Genomic DNA, 21,573 nt, shown 5'->3' with positions numbered 1-21,573 from the left:
GAAATGGTGAGATGATTCCTGCCTCCCTTTCTACTGGCTGCTGTGGGGCTGTGTTCCGGCCCCCCCCCGCCCCCCCCGCTCCACTGAGAGCCAGAGGAGGTCACCCTCTGCTCTCGTCCTGCTTCCTTCCATCTCTAGAGCTGTGAAAGTGCTGAGTGACGTGAAACAAAGGAGCTAATTCGAGGGGGAACTTTCAGAGCCTTGCCATAGGGATCTGTTGTTTCTGCTTCCTGGTGTAGAACTCCAGTGGCTGGTTCCTGTAAACACGCTGCATTTGACCCATTCCGTCCATTCAGAAGCAGACTGCATGAAGGCAGAGGAACCCCCCACGAGCGTGGGAAGAGTTACTGCCGTATCCAAAGCACATTTATGCCGGTATTGCCACCTCCACACTAGGGAAGTTGTACTGCTCTCACTATAGGCATATCTACAGTGGAGCTGGTCTAGCTTCCAGCCCAGGTAGACAGACCTGTACGAGCTGTGTTTGAGGTCTGCTGAAAGGAGCAGAGCAGAGACTGCACGGGCAGCAGGATGGGCTAGCCACCCCATAGACTATTTTTAATGTGGGCATGTTTTCCTGAGCTGGAAATTCCACTTCTAGCTCCAGGGCAGACATGCCCTGTACCTGCTTCTAAACTGAGAAGCTGTAAGAAAAGGTTGGATGAACGCCTGTGCGGGATGGTCTAGGTCAGTGGTGGGCCCTCTGGCCTGCGGATGCATGCGGCCCATTGGGGTTGTATGTGTGGCCCATGAGACATTTTGTTTACTGTTGCCCACGCACAGGGTTGTTATTCTGCTGGCTTCCATCCATGGAGTTTGTTTCCTACCAGTGTTACTGAAGTGACGTGCATGCAAAGCAAGGGCACGTGAAGTGTGTGTTGATTGCACACAGCATTGGCTGTGAGAGCCAGGCGCTCCCTCTGCATCCGGTCTAGCAAAGGTTCCATCGGCACCCCCTGCAAATTCTAGGGATGCCAGTGCAGTCAGCAAAACTGCCCTATCCCGGGAGACCCTCTTGGTTATGACAGTCTTCGGACCGCTGACTAGCCTGGGTGCCCATCACTGGTATGAGTTTGTGGTTCTGAAGGGGCCTGGTCCTGCATGGTTCTAGAGGTCCTTTCCAGCCCTACATTGCTGCAATTCTGTTCTGTAGCTAATGCAGGACAAAAACCAGGTTGAGACCAGGTCAAATGAAAATTTCCTTTTCCTCCTTCCAGCAAAGATGGCTCCAACTTGAAAACCATGTATGAGTTTGTCCGGACATCCCTGATGCCCTCTGCTAGCGATTCCTGGAAATGCCCTGTGTTGCTGGTGGACGAGCTCAGTGTTCTGCTCAGCCTGGGTGTGAGGCCGGTGGATGTTTTGGATTTCGTCCATTACTGCCGAGTTGCGGTGTGCTCCCAGTTAAAGGTATTGTGACTGAGGATGTTCAAATGCCATTATCTGGCTAATGGTATCGTCAGTACAATTTGAATCGACGAGACGATTAGTCGATGAGTGCCTCTGCAGAGGTGCAGCGGGGGTAGCGCCAGAGGAGTCGACTTGAGCCAGGACTGCTCAGTCCTGGCTCAGGCTGGCTCCAGAGCCACCTGTGCTGCAGAGGCGCAGCGATCAACACGAGCCGGGACTGCTCATGGAGGCAGCAGTGGGGAGGGGCTGCCACAGAGAGCATGGGGTGAGTGGGGACTGCTTCAGTCCCTGCTCACCCTGTGCTCCCGGCGGCACTTCTGCTTCTGAAATGTACAAGAGTCCTGCAGGGGGACTTCAAAAGCAGAAGTGCCTGCAGTGGGAATGGGCGCGAGTGGGGACCGAAGCGGTTTCCCGCCGTGTCTCTGCCTCCCTTGCCCCCCGTGGAGATGATGCTGTGATGTCTCTGTGTAGTGTTCCCAATGTACAGTAACTTTATGGCCTTGGGTCACTAGATGGCACTCTTTCTTCTGAGTCCCTGCTGCCAGGAAGGGGGGAGCATCCCTGCAGAGCATGGTGCCTGGGCAGAGTTCCTAACTCCTTGTGGCCATGAAAGATCCTGTGTGGGTGGGGCTTCCCCTCTAGGATCCTGCTCCAATAACTAGGTAGTGATAGAAATGTAGCCATGTTAGTCTGGGGTAGCTGAAGCAAAATGCAGGACAATGTAGCACTTTAAAGACTAACAAGATGGTTTATTAGGTGATGAGCTTTCGTGGGCCAGACCCACTTCCTCAGATCAAATAGTGGAAGGAAATAGTCACAACCATATATACCAAAGGATACAATTAAAAAAAAATGAACACATTGACTTAACCACCTGCATTCTGCTACAAAGACCTTTTACATCTGCACTTGAAAGGGAATCCTCTGAACTGTCATTCATGTTAAAATTCGACACTCTCCAAGAAGGAATGAACAAATACTCAAACTATCTTACCCATTACCAAGATAGCTTCCCCAATTATCACCTCTAATACCATTAACTCACAAACATCCCACTCTCCCCACCTCTAATATCATCAATTCACAGACACTTACCTTCCTTCCTCCCCCCCCCCCCCCCGCATCTCCCTCCTGTTCTGAAATGTGATTTGTCCTTTTCATATGTGTTCATTTTTTTTTTAATTGTATCCTTTGGTATATATGGTTGTGACTATTTTCTTCCACTATTTGATCTGAGGAAGTGGGTCTGGCCCACGAAAGCTCATCATCTAGTAAACCATCTTGTTAGTCTTTAAAGTGCTACATTGTCCTGCATTTTGCTTTAGGTAGTGACATGTGATCTACACAAATTCCCTCTGCTGTTCCAATTCACAGGTATTTCAGAGTGCCCATTACCATAGTACAGGCAGTCCCCGGAGGTCGAGGTGGCGGATTGCTGCCTGTGAGCTCCGGGGCGAGAAAGCCCCGTTTGTAAGCTGCTCCCGGTGCCCCTGGTCTGCTGGGCAGACCAGGGGCACCGGGAGCGAAGCCGCAGCAGCAGCGGGTTCCTGCGCTTCTGAGGCTTTGCTCTGGCAAAGCCTCAGAAGCGCGGGAACCCGCCGCTGCTGCGGCTTCAGTCCCGGTGCCTGTGGTCTGCTGGGGACAGTCCCCAGCAGACCACAGGCACCGGGACTGAAGCTGCAGCCGCGCGGGGTCCCTCGCCTCTGAGACTTTGCCAGAGCAAAGCCTCAGAGGCGCGGCACCCCGCTGCCGTTGCGGCTCTGCTCCCCGTGTCCCTGGTCTGCTGGGGGGGGGGCGCAGCTAGTGTGTCCCCCCCCCCCCAGCAGACCAGGCTTTTGTTGTGGACCCTGGGGCAGAGAGCTGGGGCGCTGCCGATTGGTCCTGCAGCGCCGCTCTGGGCACTACTGGACCAACCCGGCAGCACCCCAGCTGCTCTGCCCCAGGTCCTGATTCAGCCGCTGCTGGTCAGTTTCTGGGGTGCTGCTGGGTTGGTCCAGTAGCGCCAAGGAGCGAGGAGCGCTGCTACTGGAGCAACCCAGCAGCATCCCAGCTGCTCTGCCCCAGGCGTCCCCAAGTCAGCTGCTGCTGAAACTGACCAGCGCTGACTACAGGAAGCCCGAGGCAAAGTTGCTCTGCCCCAGGCTTCCTGGAATCAGCCGCTGATCAGTTTCAGCAGCAGCTGACTTGGGGTTCTTAAGTTGAATCTGTATGTAAGTCAGAACTGGCGGTCATTTTCAGCAGTGGCTGAATCTGGACGCCAGTTCCGACTTACATACAGATTCAACTTAAGAACAAACCTACAGTCCCTATCTTGTACGTAACCCGGGGACTGCCTGTACTTAAGCAAAGGGCGTGTGATAGTGTTCATATCTTCTCCTAAAGTGCTGTGTCCTGTTCCTGTGTGCTCTTAAACCGCTGCCATCTATCCCACCCGGAGGTGTTTGCATTTCAGTAGTCACTAAAGTGACGATTAACCCTTTTCTGTAAAGTGCTTTGAGCTACTGGGATGGAAGGACAAGTTTCTACACTCTTCACTCGGCAATCTCTTATTATAGGAGTGAAGTCTCTTGTGCTGAAGCTTCTTGGTGTTTTATCACGACCCTAAAATAAATGAAGCCCCACTTTGTCACTGGCCAGAGTGGAAAATGGTGGGAGGAGGGGGAAAACTTCTATATATCTGATTTTTGTTTTTAAAGGGCAGTGGTCTTCTGAAAGAGTAGATTGACTAGGTGAAAGGGCCAGCTGAGAGCAGGATGCGAAAGAGAACAATTTGAGGCTGGAGGGTGGGGAATGGAAAGACTCAAACCCTTTGCTTTTTAAACAAGTCAACTTTGTTGTCGCTGAATGGCCCCATTGCACCCTGTGCCCACTAAGGAGAAAGCTGGTTCTGTTACAGCTGGGTCAGATTCCCTGGATTTAACTGTTCTACTTTAATTGGGGAAAAATATAAAAAGCTTGAAATCTGGAACTGTGATTTAGGAATGAAGTTACAAACCAAAAGGCAGTTGGAGCATAGTCCAAACGTATCTCATTTTATATACACAGCCAGGCTGTGTCTACATTGGCACCCCTTTCCGGAAAAGGGATGCTAATGAGACATTTCAGAATTGCAAATCAGCGGGGAATTTAAATATCCCCCGCGGCATTTGCATGAACATGGCTGCCGCTTTTTTCCAGCTCGGGGTTTTGCTGGAGAAAAGCGCCAGTCTAGACGTGATCTTCCTTGAAAGTAGGAATAAGGGATCTTGCGGAAAAGGGCTTATTTTCTGCAAGATCACGTCTAGACCGGCGCTTTTCTCCGGCAAAACCCCGAGCTGGAAAAAAGCGTCAGCCATGTTCATGCAAATGCCACGGGGGATATTTAAATCCCCCGCGGATTTGCAATTCTGAAGTGTTTCATTAGCATCCCTTTTCCAGAAAGGGGTGCCAATGTAGACACAGCCCCAGTGTGTCATGAAAGGAAAACCCTGTGTTTTCACAATGTGTCAGGACCTTGGATCGCTGATCCAGGGCCATTCTTTCACTAGTCCTGACAGCATCTGTGCTGGTCCCTTCAGATATAATTTCAAAACCTAATCTCTCACAAGCTATTAGCCAGTGAGGAATTCTGTGTAGCTCCGCTACTTTCAGACTAGCTATTAAAGAGATAAAAGACTGCCAGAGGTAGTGGGTCTTGAGAAAATTGCTCTTTTGTTCACGTCAAAATTCAAATGGTGGAGAAAGCATGATATTAATCAGAACAAGATGATTTTAGCAGTCTAATATCTAGAGACTTTTCATAAGTCCTAATTTTTAGCTCTAATTATTTCAGACCCATCACTGATCCCTTGGTTTAGCTGGGCTTAGTAGTTATTAATGAATCTAGCAAGTACCAGAGCATGGTCAAATGTTGCTGTCAATTCCAATTGGGATGGCAAAGGAACAACCACTTGCACAGTTCTGGAATGTTACCCCACATCATGCATACTGGTGTTTGAGTGTGTGTGAATATAATCAACTTCAGAAGTTCCCCTTCACTGCATACGAGTAACTCCTGAGAGCATTAATGCTGAAAGAGTCATCAAATATCACACTCACCTTTTCCTATGCCATGCTTTCCCCTTCTCCCCAATGTCCTTTACCTTGGATCACAACAATAGACTAATCAGTAGCACCTTGTGATTTCCATATTGGGAGCTAATGCTGCAGTGTTTGGGATGAAAATAGTGCTAAGGGAACATCCGTCTGCTTGTTTGGAATCTTGGTTTCCAAAGTAATTTAAAAATAAATACTGAACGGAAATATTTTTATTTCTGTAAAAGGGTTTTTTTCTTTTGGAAAACTTTAATTTTGGGCCAGTATTTACTTGGCTTTAAATCTTCAGTGACCTGATCCCCATGGGCTGAGCCAAAGACTCTCAAGTTGTGATATATTTTTAATGGAATTAAGTTTGGATTTTTTTAAAACGTCTTTCTTTTCTTTCACAAAAGGCAAATGTGGACATAATGCAGCTGGCAACAGCCCTTCAGCTAGTTCTGTTAGATGGTTCGTTTAAGGTACAGCTCACAGCTGAGATGCCTGTTTGGCCCGAGAGATCAGTTTAACTAGCATTGGCTGTTTTGTAACAAAAGCTTGATGTATTTTTAGGCTGGAGAGTTATATATAAGCTTGGTTATTCTCCCCCTCGGCTCTGATTCAGAACCCAGATAGAGGCAGATAACTTGAAGCTAAGTAGCTTTGTTAGCAATGTGTTTGTGTGAGCTCAGGTCTCTGATCTCCTCTCGTAATCCAGAATTGATTGTCACAGAGTCACTAATCCCTGTGTGACACTTTCTGATGCAGGGGAACGTAGTGGTGCTAGTGCACAGCAGTGATGATTCAGAAGATGAGGAGAATGAACTGGTCGTGAAGTCACTCTGTCACCAGAGCAACTTGATCCTTTGGGCAGAGGGACTGGCTACGGGCTTCTGTAAAGATGTTCATGGACAGGTAACACTTGTGAGAGCATTTCCCCTGCGTCCATTGCTGTCCTCAGACATGACAACTTTTTATAGTCCCCACTAATGCCTGGCTACAACTTTAGATGGAGCCAGGCTATGTTCTTTGCAGCTCAGAGGGTGGGCCCTCTTTGTAGCTCTTGATGCAGGTATTAATGGGGCCCCACCATATTTCAGAGCAACGTTGGGGTTCATTTATACCCAGCTGCCCCCAGAAGCTAAGGGGGCTAGGACACAGTGGCACTGGAATTGCATTCCCTGTCCTCAACCACACCTCTTGGGGGGCTGCCAGTAGGGATGAGAGACACTGCGCCAGCTTTCTGCTGCTTGGAGATTCAGTCAGTGACGTGGTGCCACGCAGCCGGAGCAGGGCTAGGATCTGGCCTGCGGATTTTATCAATGGCAGAAGTATGAAGTGAAGTCCATGTTTTTGTGAACCTAGTGTTGGGGAAAGGGGCTGGACAGCCCTGGAGATGGAAATTCTTTATATAGCACAGGCTGCGCTAATGCAAACTTGTGCCCTGACACTAAGGTGATGGGGGTGCTATGAATGTGCAGAAGCTTCTCCAAACTCTCGTCCGGTGGGTCTCATCCATGACCTGGCTGGATCCTGTCTAGGAAGGAGAGAGCACTTCAGTCTTCTTGAGGGTCCGGGCCTCTCTGACAAGGCTGCCACTGAGAGAGAGGTTTAGTGCCCGTGACAATGGCTGCACATCGCTTTCCAAAATGGCAGTGTTGAATCCTTCAGTCAGGCTAGTTGCAGACTCTAAAGGTATTTTAACACATAGGCCATGTCACCTGCTCGAGCCTTTTGCTGGGAGGGAAGAGGCGGTGATTGCAGCCGCAAGAAAGCAGCTTTTCACTCTCGTTCCCTTTCCTTTGCAGTTAAAGATCATTCAGAAGGGGTCACCCAAGCTGAGAGCCGAGAGGAACCTCCTCCGAATCTACCAGTATAAAATTCAGGACAAGAATGTCACATTTTTTGCCAGAGGAATGTCAGCAGCTGTGTTGTGATTCCAAGGCACAATTCAGCACGGGGCCTGAGACTGAAGGGAGAGTGGTGCTTGAGACCAGGGAAAAACCGGAGATGATAGCAGTACAACCTGGGTATTTTCCCAGCACTTTCCAGGACCAGTACATGTGCACTGAGCAGGGTTTGCACTGGCACGAAGTGACATTTAAAACCCCAGTCCTGCAGTGAACAATGGGCAGGTGGAAGGATCTGCCAGACTTGTGCTTATTGCCAAATCCGTTCCTCTCCCTTTACTGTCCAGCAGCATTCCACTGTAATGTACAAAGGATTCTAATTACGAAGAAGAGAAAACAGTGAAATTGAAATATAATTAGCAAACAGGCAGTTGCCGTGTCGTAGTCCGATACACCTTATTATTATTCATTGATTTGAAAGCAGGCCTTGCCTGTCAAGATTGTGGTAAGCACTGTACAATTAGTGAGACAGTACCTACCCTGAAGTGCTTGCAATTCAGTTAGACAAGACAGAGGATAGGAGTGAAGGATCAGTGATCCTTTAGTGGCCATCAGAATTTCAAAAACTCTGATTTTAAGCTGGGTTAAGAGTTGGTTTAACCATTTAAAATGTACCAAATGGGACATTTAATCATTTGAAATGTACCAAATTAGACCGCAGCTACAGATAATCTGCACAGAGAAAAAATAACCCTGGGCCCCTCTTCTGAGTGTGTGTTTTAGAAAGCCCAGACAAGTTTTGTTACATGTTTTTCTTTCTTCTAGAAATACAGGTGCCAGCCTCTGTCACATCTGTTCAAAGTGCGAGCCCTAGGCTGCATCCCTCTAGCTGAGTATTATGTACAGAGCCTAGCACAACACACATTCAGTCTCGATTGATGCATGGAATACAATTTCTTACTAACAGCTTCTGGGTGTCTGAAAAAACTCTATTGGGGGATCATACTCAGAGTTTAATTTTAAAAACAACTACATGCATTGAGTGATAAGTATCATTAATCAGCTAAGCTTTTTTGGGAAACTTCCATCTTGACAGAGATGGGAAGGCGCTTAAATAAAGCTCCAGGGTGAGTGTTTCTGCCATGAAAGATGAGAAGTGAAAGTGTTAACTCTGTGCTAGTTTAACTCTTTGTTGGGCTTCAGAGTTAATACTGCATTGAGATGGAAGGGGTGAGAGGGAAAGGTCAGAGGTCTGGGCAAATCACTCCAGGGCCTCAGTGCTGTGGGGTCTGGGACTTGTCTACATGGCCTAGTTCATGTTAATGAAGGTGCAAATTTAAATACCTTTTTGCTTACACTAGCAGGATTTAGATGGGGCCGTTAGTGCATTGGCTGTTGTTGGAAGGCAGGGTTCTGGGTTAGGTAAACCTTTGTCCTAACCTGTGTGGCCATTCTTATGAAATGCTTAATGTGTTCTGTAGTCCGTGCCCTGGTAGTTTGCACTGTGGGGCCATGAAGACAAACACTTAGTCCTTCCGTCCTGCCTCAGGTATATCATTGCAATGGGTCACAGGCAGAAGATTATCTTTGTGGCCAGAATAGGAATTTTATTTTTAAATAAAATCTTGAAACCTGCAAAAATTGATATGGTCACCAGAGATGTGTTGGTACAGCATGCCACAGTATACCATTCCAATACAGTCCATGCATCAATGCAATGCATGGCCAATGGCCAAAATTATCCCACCCAACATAAGTGAATTACAGGGCTAGAATATGTGTTTAAAAATTATCAAGCAGGCAAGTAAAAAGCCCAAAGCATATCTTATAATGGAGCAGTGATATAGGAATTCTTGTCTCGGTGTTAGATTTCAGCTGTGCAGTTCTCTTTAGGGCTACCTGCCCATGTAGGCCTATCGCAATATTGGGAAGGTTCTTCACTGAATACTAAATGATATGTTGCTTTCAGTTTGACCTTTATCTCCAACCTCCTTAATTTTGCTATGCTTACGAGGCCCTGCTTTCTGTGTGTGGCTAGTATAGCACTTCTTCTGTTGACTCTGGCTATGGCTAGACCACAGGCTTCTTTCAGAAGAAGCTTTTCCAGAAGAGGTCTTCTGAAAAAACTTGTTTTGTTCTGAAAGAGAGCATCCATGCTGCCAAAGTGCATTGAAAATGCGATCTGCTTTTTTGAAAGATTTAAGCTGTGATTACTATGGGTGGAATGGTCACCAGGGCACCTGGGCTTTTTCCTTTTCTTTCAAAAGAACTCCCTCTTCCCCTTTTTCCGAAAGAGCTCTGACCTACTGAAATGCTGTAACGATCCCTTATTAGTTCAGTTTATCTGTCAACTGTAACCTCATCTCCCAGAATGGCCTCCACTATGAGAGGAAAAATCAGACGCTGACTTCATTAGATGAGTTCTAGCCAAGGCCCTACTCCTGTGTACATTTACACACACAAGGTCAGGGTTTGAGAGAGTCCCTTCATGCCCTCTTGCTGCTCTCTCAGCATGAAACTGGCTTCGCTCCATGACGTAGCAGTAAGTACCCAAGCTGCTGTCCCTTGGAGCTGGATGGGACAGTTTGCATGGTTGTCCACACAACCATGAGGATCAGGAAATGTGTGTTGTGTTTTTTTTTTTTTAAATGGCAGTTTAAATTCTACAGAAACTAAGATGGACACTAAAGCATCCCAATGACCCAGATTCTACCTTACCTGTCCGTCGCTGACAATGAAAGCAAATTGAAAAGCCTCGTATTAGTGCTACCGCAGGCCCCCTGCCTGCTTTTCCCGGGGGGGGGGGGGGAGTGTGACACAGAGCACCATGTGGCAGTGCTCATGCTGTGGCAATGCAAGTAACTAGGCTCGGGTGCTGTGTGGCTTAATTTCCCGATGCTGTTGCAGGTAGGTTGCCAGCTCCCAGTGCCACACACATTATCCCATCCCTGCTTGCAGTGGCACTTCAGTGCCTCCTGGGTGCCACCCTGCCCCTGGTGCCACGTGTTGTTTTATCCCAGGTGCTGCAGGGTGTCCCCTGAACCTGGCTGTGGAATGGCATGGGTGCGGTGTCACCCCTGGGCCACGGTGCATCCTGGCTCTGTTTGCAATGAGAGCGAGTCCCTTCCCTGGCCCCAGCCTGCCTGCAGCAGCACACGGGCCTTGTTTTGGCTGAAGCCTCCATCTGACACCCCTCCCCCCCCGTTTGTCTTGGCTCGTGGCGCCCAATTGCCCCCCCACCCCTTCTAACACCCCCCCTCACCTGCCCTTAGCCCCCCCCCGTCTGCCCGCAGCCCCCTCACTGTGCCCCCCCCACTGCCTTACTCTATCTTGCCCCCGCAGTCCCGCCCCTCCCGCGTGCACGGACCCAGGGGCGTGGCCTCAGCTGGGGGGGGAACAGTCCCGGCAGGGGGCGTGGCGAAGGCCTGAGGGGGCGGAGCCCGGCCGCCCAGCCTGCGCGAGTGGGCGCGGTGCTGGCGTAGGGGCGCGAGGGGAAAGGTCAGAGGGGACGCGTTGGCCCGGGCCGGGCGCCGAGCGAGGCTGAGCAGCGCGAGACGCGCCCCGCCCCCCTCCCACTCCCCCCAAGGTGAGCGACGCGCGCGCGCGCCTCAACCCCCCCCTTTAACGGCCGCGGCGCTAGGCCCCAGCGCGCGCGCGTGTGTGTGGCGACCGCCCGCGCCCGGCTCTGCCCCTACGCCGGCCTCGTGCTCCGGGGGGCGGGCCCGGTCCCACCTTCTCCCGGGGGTGGGGCTCCGCGGCGCGCGGCGGGACCCCCCCCCCCCCCGCCCCGTCACCGCCTTGTCCCGCCGCGGCCCCTCCCCCCCCCCCGGCCTGTCACGCGCCTCAGGTAAACACGGGGCCGCCCGCCGCGAGGCCGGGGTGAGGGGCGCTGGGTGGGGCCCCCTGCGGCTCACGCGGTGCGGGACTCGGCTGCCCCCCCCCCCCCACCACGCGGGAGCTGCCCGGAGCGCGCGCGGTGTCGTCCCGGGGCGGGCCCGGGAACCGGCTCGTGTCTTGCCCGCGGCGCCCGGCTTCCGAGGAGGCTGGAGCCCCCGGGAGCCAGGCACGTGCCGAGGAGCCGGGCAGGGGATCTGGCGCTTCGCTCCCCAGCCTTTTCCAGAGGGGGACAGGTCAAGGGGTGTGCGACGAGCCCCCCGAGAGCCGCCTGGGCAGACACCGGCCGACCCGTCGGTTGGGGACCCTTGCTCCAGAGCAGCGTCTCGCAGCGTCTTTTTTACAAAGCACCCCAGTACCTGCACTTTTCAGACACGCCCCATTTGTTTTCTACCGTTGCACCGCGTGTGTTTAACAAACGAAATGGTAGCCGGCGGGCGATGACATTTTTGGGTGTAAAAAAGGACAAAAAGAATAAAGCGCTGCAACACTTAACACGCACATTCTGTTTTCTCCAGTTGCATTGATGTCCCTCCCCTTCCTCCCCCCAGATTTCTCTAAACACTGCTCTAGACGTGAGCAAGATTCTGTGAGCCAGGGTCATTTCCTACTTTTTTTTGCAGAAGAACATCAAGAAGCAGTAGATGGGTGAGGAAGGCATTGGGGATAAATAGATTGAGACAGGTGAGAAGAACGGAGAGAGAAACACAAAGGGTAAGAAGAGACCACACGGGTGGTTTGGGAGTGGAAATAGGAGGATGGGGAGAGAAGAAGAGTTAATTACAGATATCAAAATTAAGGGAAAGATGCAAGCTGATCAATCAAGCGAAAGAAATAATGAACATGCAGTTAGGAAAGGAAAGGAGGTCTAATAAAGGTAGACATGAAGTAAGTTGCTCAGTTCCTAAATAGACTTGTTTGGTAAGTGGAAAGTATTTTCAGCAAAACTGACACTCCTTTGCTTTAGGATGGGGGAGGCTGGCACAGGGCTATTTCACTTTGGCGATCTCTAGCCTTTCAGCTTGTAAGTGGTGTTAGTGATTGTCAACCTGTGGTTCATGGATCCCAGGGGATTTACAGACTGTCTCTAAGATTTCCAAAGTGGTCTGCACCTCCATTTGAATTTTTTAGGGCTCTCCAAATGCAAAAAGGTTGAAAATTACTGGGTTACAGAAAGTGTTTCAAACTCTGTAAAACAGGAGGAGGGTGGCTTCAAACTGGAGCTATTGGAAGACTGTGGCCAGGTATGCACTGCAGACCTATCGTGGTATAACTATACCACCACGAGTGTGAAAAATCCATGCTCTCCCCCTCCCCCAGTAATGAGCTAATCCCCTGTGTAGACAGTGCTGTATTGACTGGAGTGCTTCCATGGACATAGCTACTGCCTCTTGGGGAGGTGGATTAACTACACCAATGGGAGAAGCTCTCCTGTTGGCATCATAGTATCTTTGCTAACACAGCTACAGTGCTGTGCACGAAGGCAAACCTTGAGGTGATGTGGAGGTGTGTCTGTGTGTGGTGAGTAGAAATAGTTGGGCTTTTGCTAGTAGTTGGGGCTTTGAAAGGAGAACCTGCACCAGTTGCCATTTGCCAAAATCTCTGAATATAACTTCTATTTATTTCTAGAGTGTTAAAATACCAAGGAGCTTCCTCTTTGCACGTGTCTTACCTCTTTATAAAGAGTCCTTTGAGAAAGCAATGACTTCCATAGCAACACATGAATACAATAAGATCAGGATTACCAAAACTATTGTATGATGCAACAGGTGGGTCAGATGATTTGTTCTTTTTAAAAGGGGAAATTGTTTAGGTTTATTTGTTTTGTTGAATGTTTAAACATGCTGTTGGCTTCTGACTTTCTTCACAAGAATATTTAGCTTTCAGTGAATAATTGGAATGGCTGATACTAATTCTGCTTTGTATCTTGAATTAAGTTTCAGTCTGTCAGGATGCTTATCTTTGCCTTTCCAAATATGTGGCTTCAATAATCTGACTCACTAAAGTTCGAGGAGGGAAAAATACAGTCACTTTGGCTTTAACAGTCACTTTTTAAAGTCAAAGTGTGGCCTGATATTCATAATTAATCTGGTCAAATTAAATCTTTACTGGAGACAATTGTTGGAATAATTTTTAAATGTTTCTTTTATTGAAGTAAAGGGGTTGCTGGACTTGGCTAGTATCAAATTTTTCATGAAACTGCAAGAGAAAAATAAATGTGATCAAACGGCTAGAAAGTAGTGACAGTCTTTGAGTTAAAGGTGTGTAGCTTGGGGTATGCTGCAATGGTGACATTAGTGCAAATATAGAGGTAAAATAAGCTATGTGCTTCTACACAAATATCACTGTTAGGCATCTCAGGATTGCGTGAACTCTTTTGGCAACAGTGCTGCACTGGGAGCTCAGGTTCAGCTGATTATCCACCAGGACGCCAAAATCTTTTTCCAGAGTCCTGCGTCTCAGGATAGTGTCCTCCATCCTGTTAGAAAGGTCTGCCTTCTTTGTTCATAGATGCACGCATTTACATTTAGCTGTGTTAAAAGCATGTATTGGTTGCTTTCACCCAGTTTGCAAGGCAATCCAGATCACTTTGAACCAGTGACCTGTTCTCTTTGTTTTGTACCACTCCCCCAATTTTTATCTGCAATGGAATGTAAAAATGAGGTTAAAAAAGTAACCGTGTAACTGTTAAAAATCATAGTGGTTACACGCACTGTGGGCTCTGCAGTATAAAGTTTAAATAAGCTTAATACTGCAGAGCCCGCAGCAAAGCCTCCCTTGGAGCAGGGCCGGCAGCCCTTGCTGACCCAGCTCCCAGGGAGAAGGTTTTGTTGCCACAGTGAAGCCGCTTCCCCAGGAATGGGGGTGGCAAGGGAAGCCAGCATGTAACCTGTGGCAGTGTGGGGGCTGGCCAGGCCCACTATTGACAGGCGGCTGTTCCGGTGGGCCTCATGGGGCTGGAGCAACCCCCCTGCCTGAGGCAGGCGGGGAGCTGCTCCATACCCTATTGGTTGAGCCACACCTGTTTAATTCACGTCACTGATAAAAAATATTAAATAGCATAGGGCCAAGAGCTGATCCTTGTGGGACCCTGCGTGGCAAACACAAATGATCAATGATGATTCCCCATTGATGATACACCTTGAGAACTGTCAGCCCATTTTAAATCTATTTAGTATGTTGTGTTAAATGTCAGCACATTATAGACATGCAGGTTAATTACAGCAGCTTGGAGAAATAGTGAATACGGTGACTAAAGGAAAACTGAAGTTGAATATTCAAAAATCTTTGAAATCTCTGGTCTTCCTGCCTTTTTGCCCTTCTATCCTGACCAAAACATGGCTGTGAGAATCTTTTTCCTTCCTGCTGCTTTCACTGTATCCAACCTTTCTAAATCCCGTCACTGCCTTCCTCCTACCTTTTTCACATTCAAGCTTCTTCTTTGTCTTTAAACCAGCATGGCTTGTCCTCTATTTGCAGCCTTGGTTGTTAGAGAAGAAACAGGTGACCCAGGAGCGGATGGGGGTAAATGGAACCACTTTATTGCCCAGGCCAATAAATCTTTCCATCCCCAGGGAATGAATCCCAGTTTTAGACTCATGGTCTCACTACACTCCAAACCCACGGGGACTACTTAACCCTGCCCATCAGGAACAGACTGTAGCTGCATAAAACAATGATACACGTGTAAACTGGGGATCCCTATGATGTCTAGCTGAACGTGAGGGCCAGTAACCCAGGGAGCAAACTCCAAAGGTTCCCCCTCTAAGGGTATAAATAATCCAAGTTGCTCAATTTCCCAACTTTGGCCTCCTGTAGCCCCTTCACATGGTTTTCTGCGCCCACTTTCTGGAGCTGGGCCAGTTGTCAAATTCAAGCTTGATGCAGAATCTAAAAAGGTATATTCCTTTAGGCCCATCATTCACCCACCCTCGGCTCACTTGCCAGTATCAGTGGCAATGCCACTCTCCAGCCTTCTCCGGGAGGTCTGCACCCGCACCCTCCTTTGCCTGAAGTCCCTGTGCTGAGTTGGCTCGTCCCTGTCCTTTTCTCTCTTGCTGAATGGTCCCTTTCCATGGGCACAGGTTTACTTTACCAGTTTAGCATGGAGAGTGGTCTTTTTAACTTCCCCCACACCTCCTGATCCCTTTCTTAAAAATTTCAAATGTCCTATGTTTGTATACTTCTCCTTGAAGAGAGGAGGGTGAGGGAAACAGGAATTTTGCTTCAAAGAGGGGCAGAAAGAAGTAACAGAAGTAAAAGGATAGAATGGGTAAAAGTAGTAGGAGGGGGGTGAGAAGTTTACTTTAAGGTGTCTGCTTGACCCTTCAGGGCCAGGCTCTCTGACTTAAGGCGATTAAAAATCATCCATGCAGTTTTCAGACATCCCGGCTGCCAACATACCCTAGTAATTAACAGCACGCTGCTCCTCAGCAATCTGCTGCATGGTTTCTACTTTGCTTCCAAGATTAGCAACTTCCTCCTACAGAGGTGACCGACCATCGCACAGAGCCTGCACCAGCATAGCCCGGGGAACCCCTGGACATCAGGGAGGCGTCCACCCACCCCTGGATGGCAGACCAATCCTGATGACCCCGGGAGGAATCCACATAAGGACCCGCTCCCACTTCCCCACTAACTTGTTAATAAAATCCCTAACAGTTGTTGCAGTAAGTAAGAACCTGTCAGACTTACCCATTGATCCATCGAGACCTGATGATCAGGCACGCATCTCCCCTGGGATCCTGTTTGTGATGCCAGATGTTAGAGAAGAAACAGGCAACCCAGGAGTGGATAGGGTAAATGGAACTACTTTATTGCAACTCTAAAACTGTGTTGAATATCCGAGGTAAACGTGCATGGGCAGTAAAGCAGTTCCGTTTACCCCATCCACTCCTGGGTCGCCTGTTTCTTCTCTAACATCTGGCGTCATGAACAGGATGTTAGAGAAGAAACAGGCGACCCAGGCGCAGATGGGGTAAATGGAACCGCTTTATTGCCCATGTACGTTTACCTCGGACATTCAATACAACGTCCAAGTGGCCTGGCTCTGGAAGGAGCTCTACCCTCCATCTACCTCGAGGGGTCCTGGCCTCTTCCGTGAACAGCTGCAAGTTCATGCGCTCTCTGGTCATGGAGGCCCTGCGGATTTCCCACCAGCGCCATGGTGGCTACTCGCTGCCCATCTTCATCTACACCAGGCCCATCTACGGCCGCAAGCTGGATGTGCTGAGCAGGGCAGATCTGATCTCCAGCATCGGCAAGAGTGCTGCCCAAGAAGGGGGGTGGCATTGGGCTGGTGGCTCTGGGAGAGGCACGGCCAGGGATGGGGTGCTGAGCCTGCCCAGGCTATTACCTGAAGCCATCCCAGGACCCAGTGAGAGTAATGTGGGGAGGCTCCATGCTGGCAGCACCATGGCTCTTGCTGTTTGCTGTGGCTGGTGCCTGTGGGCAGGCCGAGAAGCCAACCTTTGCCCCCCTCTTCATCCAGAAGCACTTCATCATGGCCTGGAACGGGCCCACCCAGACTATAGGCCCTGCTTCAAGGTGAAGCTGGACTTCATCCTCTTTGACCTGCAGGCCTCGCCCAACAAGGGCTTCATGGACCATAACCCCACTATTTTGTGCAAGAAACGCCTGGGCCACTACGACGAGCAGCAAGTGACCGTGAATGCCGGCGTCCCCCAGAAAAGCAGCATCAGCGAGCACCCGGGCTGGCTCTGTGAGAGCATTGGCAAGTGCATCTGCTTGGAGGCCAAGGAAGGGCTGGCTGTCATAGACTGGGAGGAATGGCAGCCCATCTGTATCTGCAACTGGCAGAACAAGAACATCTCCTGCAAGAGCTCCTGCCAGATGGTGCTGTCGCCCCACTCCAACGTTGTGTTGAATGTCTGAGGTAAACGTGCAAGGGCAATAAAGTGGTTTACCCCATCTGCTCCTGGGTCTCATGTTTTTTCTAACATTGGTCTCTTCTGGTTCTACCCAAACCATGCAAGTAACCACCCTTTCGTCTCCGTATTATGCAGTGTCTTAGAAACAAAGCATAGAAGTTGTTAGATCCAGTGGAGGATCTCTGAAGGGCCAGCTGTGGGGGAGTTCTGCAGTAATGCAGCTGTGTGTCTTAGGATCCATAAAAGCCTCTCTTGCTCAGAATTTGCAGTGCTCTTTGGAAGAATCCAAATCAATGAAGAAAAAGCAACAGAATGGAACTATGTCCTATGTTGGGTGTTTAGTGATTCTTTGATGCTAGTCCTGAGGTTCGGGCGCCTGTATAGTCAGTTTCTTGACGGGGAAACAGGAGTCGTGCTTCTAGGACCGTGGGCTCCATCCTGAGAGAAGGGGCAGCCTCTGAGTATGGGAAGGGGAGATGAGTTGCATTTTTCCTTTAACTGTGGTTAAATTTAATCTTGCCTGAAGCATTGTGACAGAGATGCCTGGGGAATAGGTGTCTTGTTCTGATCCGCAGCAGTCTCGAAGTCAGACTAATTATGTAATAAAGTATGTTGGGTGTTCCACCAGTGGATGGGGTAGTGGTTTGCTACTCCCAAAAATCAAATGTCTAATCTGTAATTTTTTTTATATATGATTACCATATTGTTCAGAATTAACAGAGGATCTGTTCCTGCAAGGTGCTGGCTTCAGCAGGCATTCTGAGCTACTAGCACCTTGTGTGTTCAGGCGGCTGATAAAGTATTTTTGTAATAAAATAATCATTAGTGTTGTCACCTCACAGATACCTGCATTTCAGTGGGGTGTGAGAACTTAGTACCGCTGTACAATTGTTTAGTAAGTTTGCAGAGTGTTTTGAAATTTCATTTTGTTGAAAGGTGCTGTTTAAATGGACAGTCACTGTTATAATAATTTATGTAAAATTTTTAGTGTTTGAACATCAGGTGGCTTCACAGGGAAATTAACACTGAAAACTAAGTTTATACTTTGAGGGCTAAGAAGTATGCTCAGCTTCCCCCCCTCCCCCTCTTAGCACAGCTCATTGCTCTTTCTTCGAGGAGAGCACCCATAAGTTGTGTCAGAGCTGAAACTCACAAGAGTGAAGAAAGTTGTGATTGGAAAAAACTTTGCAAGTCTAATACCTTGTCTACACTTAAAAGGATTTGCCAGTACAGTATAAGGATGCCAGCAGAGCTGCTATTAATAAACTGCCCTAGTGGAGATGCAGCTTATACTGGCAAATAGGTTCTTTTTGCTGAGAGAGCTTATTACATGCCAGTTCTCCCAAGAGAGAGAGTCATAATGGTAAAAGGACTTTCTTGTTGATGTAACTGCATTTGTACGTTAGAGCATTTGCTTGTATGGTTACGTCAAGGGGGTGACTTTTTTCACACTCCTAACCAAAATAGCTGTGCTACCAGTACTTTTAAGTGTTCATCAGGCTGAGGATATTGGTTGCCTGATTGGTTGCCTGGGACCAGCTAATGAAAATATGCTACGTAAGGTGTTTTCTTCCTGCATTGTGATGCACTTGGGATTTCTGAAATCCCTGTATTTGTCCTCTAGTTTTGTTTAGAACTTCAAAAGGTTCTTTAGATTCAAAACCACATTATTGCATAGCCCTAAAAAAAGGCAAAATGTATAAAACAGTTGCTTGAAGGGGGTGGTATGTGCTAATGGTAAACTCTGCTGGGCTTGGTGTGTGATCTTGAGCTAGACAGTCTCTTTCCAGATTCCGTACTGTCTATGAAGTTGAGACTTGGCTAGTTTTGGGAAAGCATGTGCTTCTGTAGCACCTTTTATCTGAGAAATTGAAAGTGGGTTTAATAGTAATTCTTGTTACAATAACCACTAACTTGGACTGGCTTACTCTCAAAAAAAGTTGAATCGTTTTAAGTTCCAGCATATCCTACAAGGCAAACCACTCAACTGTAAGGGTAAGGGATGAGTAAACTCATAGGCTATTCCACTCAGTATCAATTAGGAACATCACCAAAGTTGACTGGTGAATTAAATAAAAGGGAGTGTTTGGGCAGAAAACACATGTTGGTGGCACAAAACCTGATCCAAGTCTTATTTGTCAGCTACACAAAGTCTTCCTGTAGGACAGTGGTCTCCAACCTTTTTAAATATGAGATCACTTTTTTAATTTAAATGCAATCCAAGATCTACCTCAAACCCAAATAGCCTTGCACTGCCTCTTTTGTGCCCCTTTTCTGAGGCCCACCCCTGCTCACTCCATCTTCCCTCCCTTCCCTCCTTTCCCCCCCATCTCCCTCAATTTCACCAGGCTGGGGCAGAGGGTTGAGGTGCAGGCTCTATCCTAGATTAAAGGATTTTGAGTGTGAGAGGGGCTCTGAGCTGAGCTTGGGGCAAGCAGTTGGGGTACTGGAGTGGGTTCTGGGTGCAGCCTCTGGGAGTGCATTTGGATGCAGGGGTGCTCCAAGTTAGGGCAGGGGCTTGGGTTGCAGGAGGGAGTTCATGCCTGGGGTAGGGTTTTGGGATGTGGGCTCCAATTGGCACTGCTTACCTCAGGTGGCTCCTGGGTGGCGGTGCAATGAGGCTAAAGCAGCTTCACCCCTGCCCTCGACCTGTACCACTCCCTAAAGCAGCCAGCAAACTCCATCCCAATTCCTGTTGTGCCCCTTGTCTGCTCTGTGGAGATAGGATACAGAGTTGGAGAGGGGGCACTCTGACATCAGCACCCTTCCTTTCCCTCCCCTGCCCTGCACAGAAAGTAGGAGGCTCCTGCGGAGACAGCTTCAAGGCAGAGTGCAGGAGATGCACAGAAAAATCAGTCGGGCTGTACACGAGAGAAACAACCCCAACCCAGAAAATAAAAAAGTCCTCCCCCCCCCCTTCTGATGTGGTTCCTGACTGAGATGGAGAAAGACACTCCCCTAGGCTCAGGTGTGTGAAGAGAATGTGGGGAGGCACAAGCTCGTACATTTTGTGCACTCCAGCCCTCTGGTGGGAGTGACCCCTGAGCCTCGGGGGCCAGATCCAGGCAAGCTGGGGGCCTGAGGTTCCTCACCCCTGGCTTAAATCAGTCATCAGATCCAAGAACTGGTTGCTGTGGCTGGCTTTTGTCCTACTCTGGAGAAAATCTTTGAGGAATTGGTTAAGGCATAACATTTGGAAATGGACTAGACCATTTTAATTGCTCCATCACCTCTGAAAGAGTTAGAGCCTGTCTTACTGTAATAGCTGTTGTAAATATTTGAGCTGGTATCTATGAAATACATGTGTCCTGGCTGGTAAAAGCCCATGGAGAATTATGCTTACTGCTAACAAATTACCATCTGTAGCAGGAAAATGAAGATGCCAACCAACTTCCTTGAAAAGTATAATAATACATCTGATCCTCAGAATGCCACCAAAGGATGCAGAAAACCTACCCAATCCATCACTCCTAAGTAAAATCATGTTATGATGGGAAGGAGAAGACTGAGAAGTGTGATAAACTAGATCAGCACAGCAAAGTCCTTATCTGGCAAGTGCTTTGAAAATTCACTTCAGTGTCTATGTAGCCCCAAGACTGAGATAATGGTCTAGAGATGAGAAAAGCAATAGCAATTTCCTGCATCACTTACCCCTCCAGTAGAAAGGTTACATAAACCTTCTTTTTCTTTTTCCACCAAAAAAATTGCCCTTGGAAAATGGAAAAAAACTAAATGAAATATGGATGTTCTCTTCTGTCATGGTTGTATCCCTCTTAACAAGGCTGCCGTTATAGAAAATACTGTGTTCAAAAGTGTACCCAAAGCCACCGCTAGGAAGGAGCATGAAATGCAGAAATGGGTCTTGGCACATAGAGAGGAGAATCTGTTTTTTTAAACTAGAGGGCAATAAAGACCACAGTTTGTTCAGTTTTATCTTGCTTTGTCATGCATTGGGGATTTGTCCTTCAAGGAGAGGAGTCATGTGCTCAGGATAAAGATCAGAAGCAGTGCCAAACTTTTATCCAAAACTAAATGTAGAAGTAAACACATGACAGTGCAGTTGGGGAATTGCTTATTTAAGAGCCAAGTGAATCTCTTCTGGGTATACTGTGCATATAATACATAACTGATGTGTATTTGTATTAGATACAGTAAAAAAAAAAAAAAAAAAAAAACCTTTTGTACTCTCAGCATTCTCCAGAGATTTCAGAAAGGAATGGAGAGGTAAATATTATCTCTATGCATACAGGTGGGGAAATGACTTGCTGAAGGTTAGTGAGATGGTGTGAAAAGAGAACTAAAGCTCAGGGCTTGTGCTTTAACCACTAGATTGGCTACTTCTCTGGCTAGTGGGGCAATATGCAGGTCTTGCAAGAACAGAGATCTCTCATTTTCCTTATGCTCCCTTGTCTATCCACCTGTTGTGTCTTGTCTCATGCTTAGACTGCAAACTCTTTGTCAGAGATTGTCGTGTG

The 21,573-nt window shown here is 48.4% G+C and overlaps 2 protein-coding genes across 9 annotated transcripts in view; both read left to right on the top strand.

Annotated features, from left to right (window-relative positions):
- ELP6 (elongator acetyltransferase complex subunit 6) overlaps nucleotides 1-7,743 on the top strand; it is a 31,514-nt gene extending 23,771 nt beyond the window's left edge. The window contains exons 5-7 of the mRNA XM_075923020.1: nucleotides 1,218-1,410; nucleotides 6,232-6,378; nucleotides 7,272-7,743. Coding sequence (XP_075779135.1) covers nucleotides 1,218-1,410; nucleotides 6,232-6,378; nucleotides 7,272-7,400 — 469 coding nt within the window. The 3' untranslated portion in view covers nucleotides 7,401-7,743. The remainder of the gene's footprint in view (nucleotides 1-1,217; nucleotides 1,411-6,231; nucleotides 6,379-7,271) is intronic.
- Nucleotides 7,744-10,745: 3,002 nt separating this feature from the next.
- SCAP (SREBF chaperone) overlaps nucleotides 10,746-21,573 on the top strand; it is a 101,104-nt gene continuing 90,276 nt past the window's right edge. For 2 of the 8 annotated variants that reach the window (XR_012902157.1, XM_075923011.1), the window contains exons 1-2: nucleotides 11,475-11,921; nucleotides 12,837-12,976. The gene's annotated coding sequence lies outside the window, so the exon portion shown is untranslated. Of the gene's footprint in view, nucleotides 10,900-11,474; nucleotides 11,922-12,836; nucleotides 12,977-21,573 lie in introns of those variants that run through there. The other 6 variants (XM_075923014.1, XM_075923012.1, XM_075923015.1 and 3 more) reach the window with 6 other exon arrangements.

This window comes from Pelodiscus sinensis, chromosome 2 (assembly GCF_049634645.1).
Source record: "Pelodiscus sinensis isolate JC-2024 chromosome 2, ASM4963464v1, whole genome shotgun sequence".
NCBI lineage: Eukaryota > Metazoa > Chordata > Testudines > Trionychidae > Pelodiscus > Pelodiscus sinensis.
Note: the sequence above shows the minus strand (reverse complement) of the source record. Positions and strands in the feature narration are given on the sequence as shown.